The sequence below is a fragment of the Lampris incognitus genome, chromosome 16 (assembly GCF_029633865.1).
Source record: "Lampris incognitus isolate fLamInc1 chromosome 16, fLamInc1.hap2, whole genome shotgun sequence".
NCBI lineage: Eukaryota > Metazoa > Chordata > Actinopteri > Lampriformes > Lampridae > Lampris > Lampris incognitus.
This window is the reverse complement of record NC_079226.1, coordinates 39,948,872-39,969,376: the sequence shown is the minus strand read 5'-3', so window position 1 is coordinate 39,969,376 and position 20,505 is coordinate 39,948,872. Positions and strand designations below refer to the sequence as shown.

Below are 20,505 nucleotides of genomic sequence, written 5' to 3'. Positions count from 1 at the left end.
CTGTTTTGATACTGGCTTTATACTGATATTATACCAGCACGATGTTGATATTATACTGGTATTACACTAGCATAGTGCTAGTATAATACCAGTATTGGTATTATATTGGCATAGTTCTGGTATAATACTGTTATTATACTGGTATAATACTGGTATTATACTGGTATAATACCGGTATAATACTGGTATTATACTGATGTTATAATTGTTTTATACTGGTATTATACTGATATACTGGTATACCGACATTATACTGGTCTTATACTGGTACTATACTGACATTATACTGGTATTACACTGATATTATACTGGTATTATACTGATATACTGGTATTATGCCGACATTATACTGGTCTTATACTGTTACTATACTGACATTATACTGGTACGATACTGGTACGATACTGATATTATACTGGTATTATGCTGATATTATACTAGTATTATACTGGTATTATGCTGATGTTATACTGGTAGTATACCGGTACTATACCGAGCTTATACTGGTGTAATAGTGATATTATACTCGTGTTATACTGCTATTATACTGGTACCTCTGTCCTGGCTTGAGATGAGTGCTGAGTCAATATGACCCAGAGTTTTCTTCACAGGTTGTTGCGTATTCTACTATGACATTTACTGTGTTTTATTTATGCTGTTAGGATTTTATTGCTATCTTATGAGCCGATGGCGTTTTATTCATCCTGCCATACATTTGTAACTCACTTACAGGCCTGCAGCTTGCATGTGATTTACTGTATGTATCTATGTGTGTATGTGTATGTATGCATGTATGTTGTGTATGTGTACGTGGCTGTGCACGTTTCATCACTAACATTACTAACATCGTTCTCCTCTCCTTTCTAGGAACAGAGACTGAGGTATCTCCAGCATGGAGGCAAATCTAATCAGGTACACAAATGTCTCAGTAGGAATATTTTGTTTATAGTTTCTGTTTCATTCAACAGCTACAACTACTACACTTACTACTTTCGGCTGCTCCCATTAGGGGGCGCCACAGCGGATCATCCGTTTCCATCTCTTCCTGTCCTCTGCATCTTCCTCTGTCACACCAGCCACCTGCATGTCCTCCCTCACCACATCCATAAACCTCCTCTTTGGCCTTCCTCTTCTCCTCTTCCCTGGCAGCTCCATATTCAGCATCCTTCTCCCAATATACCCAGCATCTCTCCTCCACACATGTCCAAACCATCTCCATCTTGCCTCTCTTGCTTTGTCTCCAAACCGTCCAACCTGAGCTGTCCCTCTAATATACTCGTTCCTAATCCTGTCCTTCTTCATCACTCCCAGTGAAAATCTTATCATCTTCATCTCTGCCACCTCCAGCTCCACCTCCTGTCTTTTCATCAGTGCCAATTTGTGGCCAATATGCTGGTGGACTTAAAATATGATGGGAAATCACAAAAATAGGTTATAGTATCTACAAAACGGGACGTGATAGGAACGTTTTAAGGTGATTTTCATGATCAGCAGCCCGAAATCCATAAAATACACCCAGAAGTGTTCAGGATGCCGAGTCTTCGTTGTCCAGTGTACTTATTACCTCCAGACTCCAGAAACCAGATCCCCACTGGACCCAACATGTCCATGACAGTGTAGAGGGACTACTGCCCCCTAGCCTGCTTTACAGTGTTTGACTTTTATAAAAATTAACAACTGATTAATCTATCCTCACCAAATTTTTTTTGGTTTTGATTTTTTCTTATTTGTTTTTTAAGTGTTTTTGATGTTGGGAGGAAACCGGAGCACCTGGAGAAAACCCACCACAGACACGGGGAGAACATGCATACTCCACGCAGAGGGTGACCCCGGGTCCTTTCTGTGTGGCGTTTGCATGTTCTCCCCGTGGCGTCTGGGTGCTCCGGTTTCCTCCCACCATCAAAAAGACATGCGTGCTGGGGGGCGTCCAGGTAGTGTAGTGGTCCATTCTGTTGCGATCGGCTGATCGAATCCCCGTGTTGCCTCCGGCTTGGTCGGGCATCCCTACAGACACAACTGGCCGTGTCCGCAGGTGGGAAGGCGGATGTGGGTATGTGTGCTGGTCGCCGCACTAGCGCCTCCTCTGGGGAATAGCGTGATCCTCCCACGCGCTACGTCCCCCTGGTGAAACTCCTCACTGTCAGGTGAAAAGAAGCGGCTGGCGACTCCACATGTATGGGAGGAGGCGTGTGGTAGTCTGCAGCCCTCCCCGGATCAGCAGAGGGGGGTGGAGCAGAGACCGGGACAGCTTGGAAGACTGCATGTTAGGGTCAGTACTCCTGTCTGTGCCCCTGACTGGCAAGACGAACTGGAGTCGGTCCCCGGGTGCTGCACGGCGGCCGCCCACGGGGACCAATAAAGTATCTCAAAATTTTAAAAAAAAAAGAGTAAAATGAGTGGACCAGATGCATCGCATCAACAGCTAGAACCACACCAGAACACCTAACACTGTAAGACCGCCCAGCGGCTGTGTTGTGGCACCCAGCAGACCCAACATTTACTTCCTGTATAGTCCATATGGGGCAGTTTAAGGGGTGAAGGATCCGAATAAGCACAGAAGAGAAACAAGGAAGTCTGCTCAGATAGAGCAGCTACCAGACGGAGTGTCTTCCACACAGTTGTGTGTGTGAGTGTGTGTGTGTGTGTGTGTGTGTGTGTGTGTGTGTGTGTGTGTGTGTGTGTGTGTGTGTGTGTGTGTGTGTGTGTGTGTGTGTGTTCTGAAATGTTCTCTATTATCTGTCAACATGGGGTTGATCATATCAGCTAGATTAGCATTCTGTCTCCCATTCTCCGCGGTTTCCATCTTTTTGCTGCTCTCAGCCTTGTCCCTCAGTCTGCCCGTATGAACTAGGTGTCCCTCATTCTGCCTGTATGAACTAGGTGTCCCTCATTCTGCCTGTATGAACTAGGTGTCCCTCATTCTGCCTGTATGAACTAGGTGTCCCTCAGTCTGCCTGTATGAACTAGGTGTCCCTCATTCTGCCTGTATGAACTAGGTGTCCCTCAGTCTGCCTGTATGAACTAGGTGTCCCTCATTCTGCCTGTATGAACTAGGTGTCCCTCAGTCTGCCTGTATGAACTAGGTGTCCCTCAGTCTGCCTGTATGAACTAGGTGTCCCTCATTCTGCCCGTATGAACTAGGTGTCCCTCAGTCTGCCCGTATGAACTAGGTGTCCCTCATTCTGCCTGTATGAACTAGGTGTCCCTCAGTCTGCCCGTATGAACTAGGTATCCCTCATTATGCCTGTATGAACTAGGTGTCCCTCAGTCTGCCTGTATGAACTAGGTGTCCCTCAGTCTGCCTGTATGAACTAGGTGTCCCTCAGTCTGCCTGTATGAACTAGGTGTCCTTCAGTCTGCCCGTATGAACTAGGTGTCCCTCATTCTGCCTGTATGAACTAGGTGTCCCTCATTCTGCCTGTATGAACTAGGTGTCCTTCAGTCTGCCCGTATGAACTAGGTGTCCCTCAGTCTGCCTGTATGAACTAGGTGTCCTTCAGTCTGCCTGTATGAACTAGGTGTCCCTCATTCTGCCTGTATGAACTAGGTATCCCTCATTATGCCTGTATGAACTAGGTGTCCCTCAGTCTGCCTGTATGAACTAGGTGTCCCTCATTCTGCCTGTATGAACTAGGTGTCCCTCATTCTGCCCGTATGAACTAGGTGTCCTTCAGTCTGCCCGTATGAACTAGGTGTCCCTCAGTCTGCCTGTATGAACTAGGTGTCCCTCATTCTGCCTGTATGAACTAGGTGTCCCTCAGTCTGCCTGTATGAACTAGGTGTCCTTCAGTCTGCCTGTATGAACTAGGTGTCCCTCATTCTGCCTGTATGAACTAGGTGTCCTTCAGTCTGCCTGTATGAACTAGGTGTCCCTCATTCTGCCTGTATGAACTAGGTGTCCCTCATTCTGCCTGTATGAACTAGGTGTCCCTCGGTCTGCCTGTAGTCTGCCTGTATGAATTGAGGTGGTTCGGGCATCTGATCAGGACGCCTCCTGGGCGCCTTCCTTTGGAGGTTTACCGGGCACGTCCAACTGGGAGGAGACCCCGGGGTAGACCCAGAACTCGCTGGAGGGACTACGTGTCCAGTCTGGCCTGGGAAGGCCTTGGGATCCCCCAGGAGGAGCTGGAGGGCGTTGCTGGGGAGGGGGTCGTCTGGAGTGCCCTACTTAGCTTGCTGCCACCACGACCCCACCCCGGAGAAGCGGCTGAGGATGACTGAATGATATCGACCGTTATAGTCCACAACATGTCAATCTGATGAGTGTTGGAATGAGTGAGGTGTATTTGAAATGGAGGATTCATTCTGGATTAGTTCGCGTCATTGCTTAAAAGAAGGTGTGTTTTCTGAGGGGTTGTGGGATGAAGCGGAGATGATGTGGTAACACCACCAGTTACCACATCATCTAACAAGGTTGTGATACATTATCATTGTAGAATGAATACAGGTCTTCATCGCTTTACCCTTTCGAACCTTTCCGCTCTCGATTCTGTCAGTCTGAGGCTGAGAAGCTGCAGCGCCTGAAGGAGAGGGTGGAGAGCCAGGAGGCCAAGCTGAAGAAGATTCGAGCCATGAGAGGACAGGTCGACTACAGCAAACTGATTAACGGGAACCTCTGTGAGTGTGAAAACACCTGGAATGTACTGTGTAACCTCCTTATCAAGACACACACACACACACACACACACACACACATATACACACACACACACACACACACACACACACACACACACACACATATATACACACACACACACACACAGCAGACACTCAGAAACACCTGACCTCTGGATGGGAACAGCTGAAATAGTGCTAACTGTGAATGTCGGGCATCCGGGTAGTCTAGTGGTCTACTTCATTGCCCTCCAACACGGGGATCGCTGGTTCGAATCCCCGTGGTACCTCCGGCTTGGTTGGGCGTCCCTACAGACACAACTGGCCGTGTCTGCCGGTGGGTATGTGTCCTGGTCACCGAACTAGCGCCTCCTCTGATCAGTCGGGGCGCCTCTTCGGGGGGGAGGGGGAACTGGGGGGGGAAAGCGTGATCCTCCCACGCGCTACGTCCCCCTGGTGAAACTCCTCAGCGTCAGGTGAGAAGAAGCGGCTGGTGACTCCACATGTATGGGAGGAGGCATGTGGTAGTCTGCAGCCCTCCCCGGATGGGCAGACGGGGTGGAGCAGAGACCGGGATGGTTCGGAGGTGTGGGGTAATCGTCCAAGTACAATTGGGGTGAAAAAGGGGGGGGGGGAATCCAAAGGAAAAAAACAAACTGTGTGTCATGTTTATTGGATATGGACATCTCTTTGAATTAGTCCAGTAATATAATAATGTCTTTTCTTTCTATCTGCCTCTCCGTTTCTCTTCTTCTTCTTCTTCTTCTCTCTCTCTCTGTAGCTGCAGAGATAGATCATGTCAGCAGTCTGTTCCAGGAGAAGCATGCCGAGCTGCAGTCTGCTGTACTAAGAGTCGACCAGGTACCCGGGAGGGCTTCAGGCACCAGATCGAAACTGCATGACCCTTTCCTTTTGTATGTCTTTTCATGTGGGTGGCGCAGTGGTTAGCGTGGTCGCCTCACAGCAAGGCGGTCCAGGGTTCGAGCTCCGGGGTAGTCCAGCCTTGGGGGTCGTCCTCTGTGTGGACTAGTTGTTAAATGCCCCCCTAAAATGGCTTCTCACGCTGTTGGTCTCCCTGCAGAAGGATCCAAGAAGCGCTGCTTAGACGTCACGTGTATGAAACTGATTTGACATTCACATGCTGCCTCAAGTGAAGGAGTTCAAGTATCTCGGGGTCTTGTTCACGAGTGAGGGCAGGACGGAGCAGGAGATTGACAGGCAGATTGGTGCAGCATCAGTAGTAATGTGGACGTTGTACCGGACCGTTGTGGTGAAGAGGGAGCTGAGCTGGAAGGCAAAGCTCTCAATTTACCAGTCAGTCTTCGTTCCAACCCTCACCTATGGTCATGAGCTTTGGGTGGTGACCGAAAGGGGGAGATGGCGGATACAAGCGGCTGAAATGAGTTTCTTCTGTAGGGGGTCTGGGCTCAGCCTTAGAGGAGCCAGTTGAGGTGGTTCGGGCATCTGATTAGGGTACCTCCTGGGTGCCTTCCTTTGGAGGTTTACCGGGCACGGACGGCCAATTGGGAGGAGACCCCGGGGTAGACCCAGAACTCGCTGGGGGGACTACATGTCCAGTTTGGCCTGGGAATGCCTTGGGATCCCCCAGGAGGAGCTGGAGGGCGTTGCTGGGGAGAGGGACGTCTGGAGTGCCCTACTTAGCTTGCTGCCACCGTGACCTGACCCCGGAGATGCGGTTGATGACGAGATGAGATGAGATGAGATGAGATGAGATGAGTTGAGATGAGATGAGATGAGTTGAGATGAGATGAGTTGAGATGAGATGAGTTGAGATGAGATGAGATGAGTTGAGATGAGATGAGATGAGTTGAGATGAGATGAGTTGAGATGAGTTGAGATGAGATGAGTTGAGATGAGATGAGATGAGCTGAGTTGAGATGAGATGAGATGAGATGAGATGAGATGAGATGAGCTGAGATGAGATGAGATGAGATGAGTTGAGATGAGATGAGATGAGATGAGATGAGATGAGATGAGTTGAGATGAGTTGAGATGAGATGAGATGAGATGAGATGAGATATTGACATTCAGCAAAATAAGCCACACGCTGTATACAACACAATTTAAAAAATATTATTGAAAATTAGTACAGACTAAATACGCACATCTCAGATGTACATTAAACTAGGTGGCGGAATTTAACTGGTTTCCACTGATGTAGTCAGTGTGTGTGTATTTGTGGAAGCTTTTTAGATGAAGTTGTAATTGTGTGTGTGTTTTTTTTTCTTTTTGACTGAGCAGCTGACTCAGCAGTTGGAGGATTTGAGGAGGGGCCGTCTTCATTTGCATGCCGTCGCATCAAAACAAGAGACCCCCGGTGGATCGCAGGGCACTCCGACGGGTCAGGAGGGGACGCCCCTCTCCGGCCCCGCCGCTCTGGAGCTGCGCAAACTGTACCAGGAACTGCAGGTCAGTCATGCAAATTCACAGCAGCCGCAGTCAAACTCACTCACAGTCGATTTGCCCTGTATCGTTACAGATAAGCACACATAGATACTCAACTAGAGGTAGGGGGAGGAGCTCAGACATCCGGAGGGAGCTCGGATTAGAGCCGCTGCTCCTTCTTGTCGAAAGGAGCCAGTTGAGGTGGTTCGGGCATCTGATCAGGACGCCTCCTGGGCGCCTTCCTTTGGAGGTTTACCGGGCACGTCCAACTGGGAGGAGATCCCGGGGTAGACCCAGAACTCGCTGGAGGGACTACATGTCCAATCTGGCCTGGGAACGCCTTGGGCTCCCCCAGGAGGAGGTGGAGGGCGTTGCTGGGGAGAGGGAGGTGTGGAGTGCCCGACTTAGCTTGCTGCCACCGTGACCCCACCCCGGGGCAGCGGCTGAGGATGAGATGAAAGATACTCGGCTAAAGTTCTCAGCACTTCTCACCCCGTAAATGAACCCGCCACCGTCTCAAAGTCAAGTTGCTCCCCTCTGGCGTCCCCTGTCTCATTTTCTCTCTCCTGTCTCCACCTAGACTCGAAACCGTCACAATCTGGAGCAGAGCAGTAAGCTGGCCCAGAACAAGGATTTGCTAAACAAGAGGAATTCCCAGGTGTCGGTGATGGACAAACGCATAGGAGACCTCAGAGAACGGCTCCACAGGAAGAGAGCAGAGGCACGACAGACACACACACACACACACACACACACACACACACACACACACACACACACACACAGAGTTACACACACGCCTCAGCATGAGTTTGTGATCCGTCAACCTCTACTAACACTGAAATGCACATATTCACACTCCATTTGGGGGTTGGAATGGCGCTCTGAAAAACGTGACATGGAGTTTTCCATCTGAAGTTCGGGACATGATGATGATGATGAAGATTAATTCCTGAAATGTAAGGCCCCAGCTATAAGGAATCTAGGATTACTTTGACTTATATAACAACTTGTACATGGTCACAGACAACACCAGGTGAGAGCCAGTCCTTAAAAGTCAAAGGCCTTAGTCCTTAAAAGTTCCCTACTTTCCTTAGATCCAAGGAAAAACAAATACCGATACGGAATATTTGTCCCGTTATGTTAGATAAGGAATTTACATTCGACCCCCCGCATTGTGGGAGAAACTCTTTTCGGGGGGCTTGATAACGCCTGTGATGTAGAATAGAAGAGGGAGCACAACAGTCGGCGTTGTCTGGGGAGGGTCGTTGTAGTTGCAGTGTCCAGACATTTCCCCCCCAATTGAACCCGGCCGATTACCCCGCTCTTCCGAGCCGTCCCGGTCGCTGCTCCCCCCCCCCCTCTGCCGATCCGGGGAGGGCTGCAGACTGCCACGTGCCTCCTACGATACATGTGGAGTCACCAGCCGCTTCTTTTCACCTGACAGTGAAGAGTTTCACCAGGGGGACGTAGCGCAAGGGAGGATCACGCTACACCACCAGTTCCCTCACCCCCGAACAGGCGCCCCGGTTGACCAGAGGAGGCGCTAGTGCAGCGACCAGAACACATACCCACATCTGGCTTCCCACTCACAGACACGGCCAATTGTGTCTGTAGGGACGCCGGACCAAGCCGGAGGTAACACGGGGATTCGAACCACCGATCCCTGTGTTGGTAGGCAACAGAATAGACCACCACGCCACCCGGACACCCCCACAATGTGAAATATATGAAATGTCATTACGGCACCACTGAGATGAGGATGAATGCTAATCCAAACCCACGAAGCAAGTATGTTAGCCCACTTGAAAGAGAGACAGGAGTCTAGTTTAGTTTCCTCTGCTCTTTCCCACAGAAACCAGGGCAGATGTGATGACATCCTGTGAATGCTGTAGGAGTCAATTAATTCAGTCACTCAGCATTGGCTTTGTTAATATACTGTATTGACGGATTTCACAGAAAACACCTTGTTTAACTTCTTTTTTTTTAACTAAAAGCAAAACATTGAAGTCAGATAAACCTGTATTTGAGTTGTGAAGCATAACGAATGTTGTGAAAGGAGACTTTTATTTTTCCAAGTCAAACAGTCTTAAATATATATATGTATATGATCATATTTACCTCAACATTGTGGCCCCGAAGAAGAGTATTAGAGCCACATGTGGAATATTGGTTGGCGTTATGTGACTCTCAGAATCCTGAATTTAATCTCATTCTGACTTGTGACCAGCTTAAAGCCAAACTTTTGTCCTTCAAAATGCCCCTTCAGAAACCAGTGGGTAGCGTCACAGGCACTACGTCTATCTTTTTATACGGTCTATGACTGGAATCCATCAAGGCAGAATTCATGATAGGGATTTTTTTTTTCTCCCAGACGTGACAAAATTGAAGCAAGGCATCCGTGAAACAGAAAATCAAGTTTGTACGGTCTTCACGTAGAATATCTGTTTTTGCTCTCCCTCTGTACCGCTGGGATTTACTTTGTTGCTTTCTCTCTCCTTCTAGTTGAGTCGTATGAATGGAGGGGGCCCCCCCTGCCCGCAGTCCTCCCCCCACTCCAGCAGCGGTGTTTCAGGGCGTGTGGCGGCTGTCTGTCCCTACATCCAGGTCCCCACCGGGGGGAGGCAGGAGACAGGGTTCCCCCTGCCCTCTGACCCCTCGCTGAAAGCCACCCCACTGAGCCACATCTGCTCCCAGTCAGGTAGGCCGATACTGTCGGGTGCTGCAGGCTAGCAGAATGTGCTGTCGTCCTCGACAGATGCTGGGCAGAGGCCGTGCTGGGACTGCCTCGTGAGGTGGCCTAACCTCAGCAAGCTCATACAAAGCCTTTTGTTGAAGACTCTGTGTGAGCTTCTCCGCTCTTTTCTCACACGTTTCTATCGGTCAAAATCAAATCTGTCACTTTCATTTCAGTTCAGTTTGATTCATATTTTGTAAGGTTTCACTGACTGTTATGTCTTTAAAGAGCTCTGCGAAAGATCAGGGCTTCTGAATGATGATCTCTGACTTCTTCATCTCAGAAGCCTTTTGTCTCACATTCAGCCTTTCAAAGCTTCATCTCTTGATTTTTCCTGATAGATATGTGTGAAAAAACAAACGGGGTGAGCTGGTTCTAACTGGAAACCCTGTGCTGAGCTCGTGTCTCGAGACAGAGTGGGTTATCGGAGATATTTTTTACTGGTAAAAGTATTTGCATTCACACATATATGCTTAGACACGCTTTATGTCCTTGTATACTCATTATAGCACACCACACCTCTTTGTTAGTCTTGACGTTGTAGAAAAGAGTCATCGTCAAATTGTTTTGTTGTACTTTTATACTACTAGCTGCACTAATGTTTTCAATATTTTGTTGGACTCTAACTTCCTGTCTTTTTATTTCCTCTTCCTGTCTGTCATGCTTCCTTTTCTCCTTCCCTTATATGTCATTGTTGTTATCGGTGGTGGTGGTGTTGTGGCTATTGTTGGTGTTGCGGTTGTGCTTGTTGGTGCTGTTGTTTATGTCAAAATTGGATGTTACCCTTCTTTGTTGTCATGGTCATGGATTGCTGCTGTTGATGTTGTTTGTGTTGATGTTGTTGATATTGTGGTGGTTATTATGTTGTTGTTGTTTGTGTTGTTATCGATGTCGCTGATGGTGCTGCTATCGATGTTTGTTGTGGTTGTTGGTGTTGTCGTTTTGTTGCTGTTGCGTGTGCCACCATGCAGAGGAGCAGGGGAATGGCGTGAGGAAGCCTCCCAGCCAATGGAAAGTTTCAGATTTAGACGTCGTCCTATCGGATCACACCGAGAAAGGGGAGGGGCTTCGGTCCCCCCAGGAGGGCGAAAGTAACAACAGTGAGTCCCTGCGGGGAGCGGGGGAGAGAGTTCCACTGGTTATAGATGACTAAGACCTGGGGCTCGTCTCACGAAGGGCGTTCAGCATAGTCATAGTATCTACTGGCCACACAAGACTTAACAGTGGAAGGCCAGGGGGGCGTCCGGCTAGGGTAGCAGTCTATTCCGTTGCCTACCAACACGGGGATCGCCGGTTCGAATCCCCGTGTTACCTCCGGCTTGGTCGGGCATCCCTACAGACACAATTGGCCGTGTCTGTGGGTGGGAAGCCAGATGTGGGTATGTGTCCTGGTCGCTGCACTAGCGCCTCCTCCGGTCGATTGGGGCGCCTGTTCAGGGGGGGGAACTGGGGGGGATAGTGTGATCCTCCCATGCGCTACGTCCCCCTGGTGAAACTCCTCACTGTCAGGTGAAAAGAAGCGGCTGGCGACTCCACATGTATCGAAGAAGGCATGTGGTAGTCTAAAGCCCTCCCCGGTTCGGCAGAGGAGGTGGAACAACAACCGGGATGGCTCAGAAAAGTGGCGTAATTGGCCGGATACAACTGGGGAGAAAAAGGGGGAAACCCCCCCCCCAAAAATAACAGTTGTCAATTCTAAATTGGGGTGTTCATTGGCCTTTCAGTTGTCTGGTGTGTTTCCACCTTGATGAACCAGTTCCAGTGCAGGTTCAATGACCAGGTAAAGTGCGCCACCGTCATGAGGGTTAAAGGTCACGCTGAAACCCAAAGTTAGCTCGCTAACCCACTTAAATAGCTTTGTGAGACAGGCCCCTGGTTCCTTAAACTGCCAGTTTGGACCCAAGGCCCTTTTCTGCGGGGTTCCCACATGAACAGATCCAGCATGGCAGGAGCATCAATATTTTAGTGAGCACGTATCCTTGCAGTGACAACTTATTTGGGTCCTGAGTGGAAAAGGTTTAAGATTCCCTGTGCAAATGTTATAATCCTTAAAGCTAACATGGTATATTCAAGAGCATTATTAACATTTAAAGTGGCTTAGCTTGTGAGCTTCATCCTCCATTCACAACACGAGCGTTGCTCTTTTCAACACAAACGAGGCCTTACAAACCACCGTACAGTTCAGAAAAAAATTAGTTTCAACTTGCTCACCATCTGCTTCAAATGGTTGTCTAGCTTAACGTAATATACCGGGACATTTACTCCGTCAAATACTCTCTAAAGTGGGTGGCATGCTGGCACTGTGCTTAGCGCTGTTGCCTCCTGGGTTCGAACCCCGGGCTTGTCCAACCTTGGGGGGGGGGGGGGGTCATCCCAGGTCGTCCTCTGTGTGGAGTTGGCATGTTCGCTCCGTGTCCGTGGTGGGGTTTCTGCAGGTGCTCCAGTTCCCCCCACCATCAAGAAGACATGCATGTTAGGGTCAGTACTCCTGTCCGTGCCCCTGACCAAGGCATGGCAAGACCAACTGGTTTGGGTCCCCGGGTGCTGCACGGCGGCTGCCCACTGCTCCTAGCTACACAGCTAGGATGGCTTAAATGCAGAGAGGAATTTCCGGTAACACTTTAGTATGGGGAACGTAGTCACCATTAATTAGGTGCTTATTAGCATGCAAATTAGCAACATATTGGCTCTTAATTGGTCATTATTACGTACTCATTAATGCCTTATTCTGCATGGCCTTATTATACAACCAGTAAGCCATTAACTATGAGTTGTCCCTCTATAACCTCAGAAGTATTGCTTATTAGTAGTACCATCTCAATATGCTTTGCTTAGTATGGCCTTTATAAGGTGGTAGTACCACAAGAAGAGGTATTCTCCCTTACTAACACTTAATGAATATGGTCTGTTCTTACATAACAACACACAAAACTACAAGTGTTCATAGTGTTGAATTACTCTAAATTAAGTTTTTGTTACTTAGAATATGTTCCCCATACTAAAGTGACATCTTGATCATTACTAATTCACTAGTAATTAAGTTTCTGTTACGTAGAATATGTTCCCCATACTAAAGTGACATCTTGATCATTGCTAATTCACTAGTAATTAAGTTTTTTTACTTAGAATATGTTCCCCATACTAAAGTGACATCTTGATCATTACTAATTCACTAGTAATTAAGTTTCTGTTACGTAGAATATGTTCCCCATACTAAAGTGACATTTTGATCATTACTAATTCACTAGTAATTAAGTTTTTGTTACTTAGAATATGTTCCCCATACTAAAGTGACATCTTGATCATTACTAATTCACTAGTAATTAAGTTTTTTTATGTTCCCCATACTGAAGTGTTGCCGAATTTCCTTACGGGGATCAATAGAGTATAAAAATAAATATCAAAATTAAAAAAAAGGCACAGCACCTACACGCAGTGTATTAAATCTTGGCTCATTTAAGCTCAGGGACGTCAGAGACAGCACTACTGTGTGTTTGAGTGTCACCGCAGAATTTACTTCTCTGTAGAATAGATACGTCTGTTTGGGTAATAATAACCTTTGCAGTGTACAGCTACCTGACTAGTATGGCTGCCTTATTTTTGTTACTTCTTTTACTTTTGTCACTATTTTTGCTACTTGTTAGTAGATGGTATCACCATCGGGTCTATACGTGAAAATCTTACGGTTTATCATTTTACGAGAATCTGGAAGCAGGAACTAGGCTGAACCCTACTATAACCACTAATGGCTCTTTCCAGTCTAGCCGGTCTCCGCCGTACGTATCCATCTCCACTTCCCTATCGTGTTCTAGAACGCCAACGAAGAGCGCCCCAGTTCAACACACGTTAGGCCGTTCATGCGATCTACACACCGCACCGGCGTTACAGTGGAATTTCAGCTCATCGCTATAAATAGTCTGCTGGTGAATGAGAGGAAGTCTTCGCCTAACTTTGCTGCCTCTGATATGTGTGCATGTGGAAGAAGGGGAAGAGAGGGAGGTCATATATATGTACCGTTTTCTTCACGACACATGCAGAGAGAGGGTCTGAAATGCCGAAAGTCCCCCCCTGTGAATTGGATCTTTATGGTTCCTGTTGATTCATGGAAAGTCCTCCAGCATTTCGACATCCCCGGTGCAAACCTACAGGAAATTACGTTATTTCTCCATATCACACACCGTCCGTTCATTCACCTTGTTATATTTATGGGTGTTACAATTGAAAAAAATTGGGCGTCCGGGTGGCGTAGCGGTCTATTCCGTTGCCTACCAACAAGGGGATCGCCGGTTTGAATCCCCATGTTACCTCCGGCTTGGTCAGGCGTCCCAACACACACAATTGGCCGTGTCTGCGGGTGGGAAGCCGGATGTGGGTGTGTGTCCTGGTCGCTGCACTAGCGCCTCCTCTGGTCGGTCGGGGCGCCTCTTCAGGGAGGGGGAACTGGGGGGGAATAGCGTGATCCTCCCACGTGCTACGTCCCCCTGGTGAAACTCCTCACTGTCAGGTGAAAAGAAGCAGCTGGCGAGTGCCAGCCCTCCCCGGATCAGCAGAGGAGGTGGAGCAGCGACCGGGACGGCTCAGAAGAGTGGGGTTAATTGGCCAAGTGCAGTTGTTCCACGTGGAACAGTTTGAACTAGTTACTTCCTGCTAGCAGTGTTTACTTCCTGAGGTCAGAGATCACCTGGGTGGTTTCTAATGAAGCTCACAAGAGCAGCTTACTGACTGAAGGTTACTGGCCACCATGACTCCTCGTTAGTTCCTTAGCTAATTGTTATTACTGTAGGTCGTTACGGGGCTCAGGCTGTGATGTTGTGTAGGCCAAATGATTGAGGACCAACAAGTAAAATGGCGTCTGGACACCGAGTTTCAGTCATTGGTGTACATTTATCAAGTTGCCGTAATGCTTAGGAAACGATTGTCGTGGTGTTACTGTGGTACACCAAAAGAAAAAAAGTGTGTTATTACTGTATGCAGTCTTTATTTAATTTGAAACGCAACCTTTTGTCAAGTAAAAAAAGTCAATTCAGTGTTCCAGAGTCGTTAGTCTATGTTAGGGTGGGGTTGGTCAGGAAATGGAGCGTTGTCCAGCTGTTTTAAGGTAACGTCAGGATCTGGATTGTTAGCTAGTGATAGGTAACAGGGGGTCAAGGTTGACCTGATGAAAAGTGGGCATTAGGACTGTGATAGATTCTTATGCCCCATGATCACTGAATACATGTTCTTCTTTCAAGTAGAAGGGTATACTGCTGCCCACTGAAATGCTTTAAGCTAAACATCTCTAAGCTGTACTACTACTTCAAACTGGGTTTCAACTCACCACGGCATACCAGCAGCTGCTGAATGCATCTGTATCATGCCACTAGCCCAAACCCGGGGGAAATAATTGTCTGCCTGAATATTGCAAAGAGTCTCCATGACCTCTCTTTTCAGCTTAATTTCACTACCAGGTCCTCTCACCAAACCTCCCATGAAGTGCATGCTTGTTGGTAGTGATTTTGTCTCTCTCTATCCCAGTCCTCTTTCTGATTCCTTTCCCCCTTTAACCTTTAACCTTTGTGCCTCTTTCCATTTTTAAATCTCTTTCTGCCCTCCCTCTGTTGGTACCCCTTCCTCCCCATCTGTGTAGCTAATGAATCTTCGTGGCCCGGTATCAGTAAGGGTCTGCCCGAGTGGAGGACCACAAGTCCAGAACAGGTACTGGCTACTACTTCATACTACCCAATTTCCCCTCGGGGATGAATAAAGTATTCTGATTCTGATATACTTGGGGGGGAGGGGGGGGTCTAGGAATTTGCTTGCAGAAATAAAGTAAGACAACAAGGACAGGGCTTGACGTAGTGGTTCTTAATCATGTGCCACCACGTGTCTGGCGGTTCTACGTCAACCAAACACCGCGGTAGCTCGTTTCCCTTACAAGTCCCTCCCTTGCTGATTAAAGCTGGCAATCTGTAACATTTCCCCATTTATAAGTCGTTATTTTATCCATCTAGACCACGGAGTCGGGTTACATAATACTAACTGTCATCTTTACCGTGGTTGGAGATGCTCTCCGGTCTCTGTATACCACTGTTCAATGTTTTGGGCCGGGTAGGATGAACACTGGTGCTGTGGCGAACAGGTACGTGTTGAAAACAAGTCCAGCAGGGGAAAAGATGGAAACACGAGACCGGTGTGGCCACGCTGCTTTCAGACAGACAATCCATTTAACTGTAGAACGGCGTAGTGTGATGAAGTTTACACTGCCTGTGTTAACCGCGGTCCAAGGATCACATTTTTTACAAGGGTGTGGACTATTTACTGGTGAGCTGATGGCACACGAGCCCCACCGGCAGCTACATCTTGTTCGTAGTGAGGGAAAATCAGTGTCAACAGGTCTGTTTCTCTCTGGCTCCCTACGTCCAGCTATGTTGGAACACTGTTCTACTGTAATATTGATTTATTGTCCACATCATTGTCATATTTCAAATGCGTAAAATAATACAAAATCTTAGAGATTGCAGTTTTACAAAAGTGCCCGTAATCACTGAAGTCACCCGGGGCCTCATTCATCAATCGTTCGTACGTACAAATTTGTTCTTACACGCCCATCGAATTTTTTAGCCCTTTGAGTTGTCGGACAGGTGGCGGCAAAGCCTCGTGGTCATCTGTAATTCCGTCCCCCTAACATCTGTTGTCTACCTCTTGCAGCAAGCAATCACTCAGGCTTGCAAAGACATCAGCGTTAGCCAATTGGTGTCTAAATTCAGGGGTTAGCCAGGTTCTACACTGGCCTGTCAGACAAACCTCAGGGCTAAAACATCCCATGGGTCTGTAAGAGCAAATTTGTACGTACGAACGATTGATAAGTGAGGCTCCTGGTGTGGCTGAATGGTTGAAATGCATACCCGAATGCCCTTGGCGTAAAAACATCCGACTGAGAACCACTGGACTATGTAAGCTTTGGTTTTAAGGAAAGAATAATGCCGCCATCTTCACCATTAGTCACTCAGCTCCCTTATTTCTCTCTTCAGCTTCCTCACGTTTATGGGACCTATCCCAGTGCCACCCACCAGGCTGCAGCGCATCACTGTGCCACCAGCTCACTGCCCCGCTCTGCCCCGGGCACATTAGGCTGGCACAGAGCAGGTGCTGTTAAGGCCTCGACCTCCCCCTCTTCACCGTTACCGTCCTCCCAGCAAATACAGCAGCGCATCTCCGTCCCTCCTACACCCCCTCCAGGTAATTCGGGGACCGGTCCTCTTTTGGTTTTGCATGTGGTAGGTCAGTTGGCATTTCCACCTGGGAATAGTCTGAGAAGCAGGAGACAATGTAGGACCATTTCTTTCCCAAATAGACACTCAGAGGAAATAAAAATGGAGTTAGTTTACCTCCTCTGTTTTTCTACCCACGGCTGCCTCAGGCCACTTCTTCCGCATGTGCGGAACATGTGATGAAAATAAAACATGTTCTCGCAGTCACTGTGAGAACTATAACGTACTCATATTGGTACTTGATACCAGCAGGTACCCAAATATAAGTACTTGTACTCGGTCGGAGAAAAAGTGGTGTCGGTGCGTCCCTGTCTAAAACGAAACACCCATCATTTCGGAAACACTACTGTTAAAATATATTACAGAGGATACTTTGTACTGGAGAACAAGTCACTTCTAAGTGCTTGATTAGAATAGAACATAGATACGATCCTTTAATTATAGTGACGCCAAAGATTTGAATTTTTTTCATTCCATCCATCCGTCCATTATCTAGACCTCTTATCCAGCTCTCAGGGTTACGGGGGAGCCGTTTTCTAATTACTACATTATTAATTGTTATTAATGATCATATAATTTTTAATTATTTATTATTATTTTTACATTGTTTTATATATACATTTATTTATTTCATTAATTTTAGTTTAATTATATTAATTTGTTAATTAATTTTTGTGATTATTGAAACTTTTTGCAATTGAAACATAATTATTGACATTTTTTGATTTTTACAAAATAGATATTCTGTGGGGCGGCACGGTGGCACTGTGGTGAGTGCGGCTGCCTCACAGCAAGAGGGTCCTGGGTTCGAACCCCGGGGTTGTCCAACCTTGGGGGTCATCCCAGGTCGTCCTTTGTGTGGAGTTTGCCTGGTTTCCTGGGGGTGCTCCGGTTCCCCCCCACGGTCCAAAGACATGTAGGTCAGGTGAATTGACCGTACATTGTCCCTAGGTATGAATGTGTCGGCCCTGTGATGGACTCGTGCTGTCTCCCCGCCTGCCGCCCAATGGCTTCTGGGATAGGCTGCAGCATCCCCGCGACCCAAATTCAGATACTAAGCGATTTGGATAATGGATGGATGGATGGATATTCTGTGTTCAGCTCACATTTTCCCTTTTTTATGTGTCATAGGTTCTACCACCACACCCCAGACCTCCCCTCTTCCCCATTCCCCCCAGACGGACAGACCCGAGCCCCCTCCCGCCGTGGCCGTGCGTCCCTATGTACCCGACCACCCGTCCAGGCCCCAGTCCCCTAGGAAGGGACCAGCCACCATGAACAGCAGCTCCATCTACAGCATGTACCTTCATCAGCCCCAGACTAAGAATTATGGGTCACTCAGCAATAGGATTTCTGTCAAAGCAGGTACACACACACACTCAGGCCTCATCTAGTTGACTCCAAGGGGCATTCACACAAAAATGACCCAAGATTGAAATTAGAGCATAGATGAGTGTAACGGGTATGTTATTTAGGACTGCTGACTTGCACGCATTCACACACACACACACACACACAAACACACAGGGATGACAGGGCAGAGCTCTGCAGCTGCTGTCGATCAACATAAACAAGCCAGACAAGGGCCACCTACTAAAACCACCCACTTCAGACTAACGTTCCTCTGGTGATATTCACAGACCGGTTCTCTGCAGGACACGTGTGTCCACAGTGCTGCTGGTGTGCGTATCCTGGGTCATCAGGTCCCCGCCTCGTTGCAACAGAAAGAAATAGACAGCAGACTCATTACTGAATGTTTGCAACCACACCTGAACATAGCACATGTGAAAAATTAAGAACAGCTCGGTACGTTTGGCAGCGCTGTGATCACATGTCTAAAGTCATACAGCCATGTTTGAGCAGTTTAGTGAAGGAGAGAGTTTCAGAAGTTTCCTTTCAGTGGCTCCGTACCTTCAGCTGATGCATGAAACATGTAACATAAGGTGTTGTCCACTGGGTGTATACATCTACTCTCACAGTAACATGTTCCAGTGGCCACCGCTCAGATCAACAACGTTTCTGTTAAACTTTAAGACTGTATGACCTAGATTCATCTCTTACTTTCTCTCTCCCTCTCTCTCTCGCTCTCTCTCTCTCTCTGAGATCGATATATATGTAATATATATATATATATATATATATATACACATAGATATTAAAACTTTTGGTAACACTTTAGTATGGGGAACGTAGTCACCATTAATTAGGTGCTTATTAGCATGCAAATTAGCAACATATTGGCTCTTAATTGGTCATTATTACGTACTCATTAATGACTTATCCTGCATGGCCTTATTATACAACCAGTAAGCCATTAACTATGAGTTGTCCCTCTATAACCTCAGAATTATTGCTTATTAGTAGTACCATCTCAATATGCTTTGCTTAGTATGGCCTTTATGAGGTGGTAGTACCACAAGAAGAGTTATTCTCCCTTACTAACACTTAATGAATATGGTCTGTCCTTACATAACAACACACAAAACTACAAGTGTTCATAGTGTTAAATTACTGTAAATTAAGTTTTTGTTACTTAGAATATGTTCCCCATACCAAAGTGACATCTTGATCATTACTAATTCACTAGTAATTAAGTTTTTGTTTAATTAGAATATGTTCCCCATACTAACGTGACATCTTGATCATTACTAATTCACTAGTAATTAAGTTTTTTTACTGAGAATATGTTCCCCATACTAAAGTGTTACCCAACTTTTTTTCCTGTATCTGTATTGATATATATATATATATATATATATATATAGTTATATATATATATATAGTTATATATATATAGTTATAATTTTATAATTGTGTTATCCTCTTTCAATGTTGTGTAAATGGTGTGACCACAACATCGTTGCACGTTGTCCATCTTGGAAGAGAGATCCCTCCTCCGTTGCGCTCCCTGAGGTTGCTTCCTGTTTTTTCTCCCTGTTAAAGGTTTTTTTAGGGAGTTGTTCCTCACCCGATACGGGGGTCTTTGTAATTTGCGATATTGGGCTACACAAATACACTTGACTTGACTCTCTCTCTCTCTTTCTCTCTCCAGTTTATGGCAAGCCTGTCCGCCCCACCTCCTCCACCTCTCCTTCCCCCGTTCCTTTCCTCCAGGTGGGAGGGGAGGGCGGCGGCGGAGGAGGAGGAGGGGAGGACATCACGGACAGGGAGTTGTTTGGAGGAGGACGAGTTGGAGAAGGAGAGAGCAGCGAGCGGCAGCTCCTCCCACCTCCCAGCGTGGACAACATCCCTCGCCCCCTAAGCCCCACCAAGCTCACCCCCGTAGGTAGGTACTGCAAGTTAAATCAAACACACCACTGCATTGGTGGACAGTGAAGAAGTACAGATATTTCGTTCCTGTGCCGGAGTACATTTTTCAAGTATCTGTGCTGACTTGAGCATATCACATTTCAGAGGCTTTTGGCTTTCGCTCCACAACATTTCAGGGCAATCACCTATACTGTTTACCCACTGCATAAGACAGTTGCAAGGAGA

General features: G+C 47.1%; 1 protein-coding gene across 4 annotated transcripts in view; it reads left to right on the top strand.

Annotated features, from left to right (window-relative positions):
- Positions 1–20,505, top strand: part of LOC130125941 (apoptosis-stimulating of p53 protein 1-like) — a 119,087-nt gene that overhangs the window by 77,449 nt on the left and 21,133 nt on the right. For 2 of the 4 annotated variants that reach the window (XR_008811699.1, XM_056295304.1), the window contains exons 6-15: positions 868–912; positions 4,497–4,617; positions 5,399–5,478; positions 6,880–7,047; positions 7,604–7,744; positions 9,529–9,724; positions 15,387–15,454; positions 16,771–16,978; positions 18,142–18,375; positions 20,063–20,296. Coding sequence is in view for 3 of the 4 variants with exons in the window: in XM_056295304.1 (XP_056151279.1) it covers positions 868–912; positions 4,497–4,617; positions 5,399–5,478; positions 6,880–7,047; positions 7,604–7,744; positions 9,529–9,724; positions 15,387–15,454; positions 16,771–16,978; positions 18,142–18,375; positions 20,063–20,296 (1,495 nt within the window). In the remaining variant the exon portion in view is untranslated. The remainder of the gene's footprint in view (positions 1–867; positions 913–4,496; positions 4,618–5,398; positions 5,479–6,879; positions 7,048–7,603; positions 7,745–9,528; positions 9,725–15,386; positions 15,455–16,770; positions 16,979–18,141; positions 18,376–20,062; positions 20,297–20,505) is intronic. The other 2 variants (XM_056295305.1, XM_056295306.1) reach the window with 2 other exon arrangements.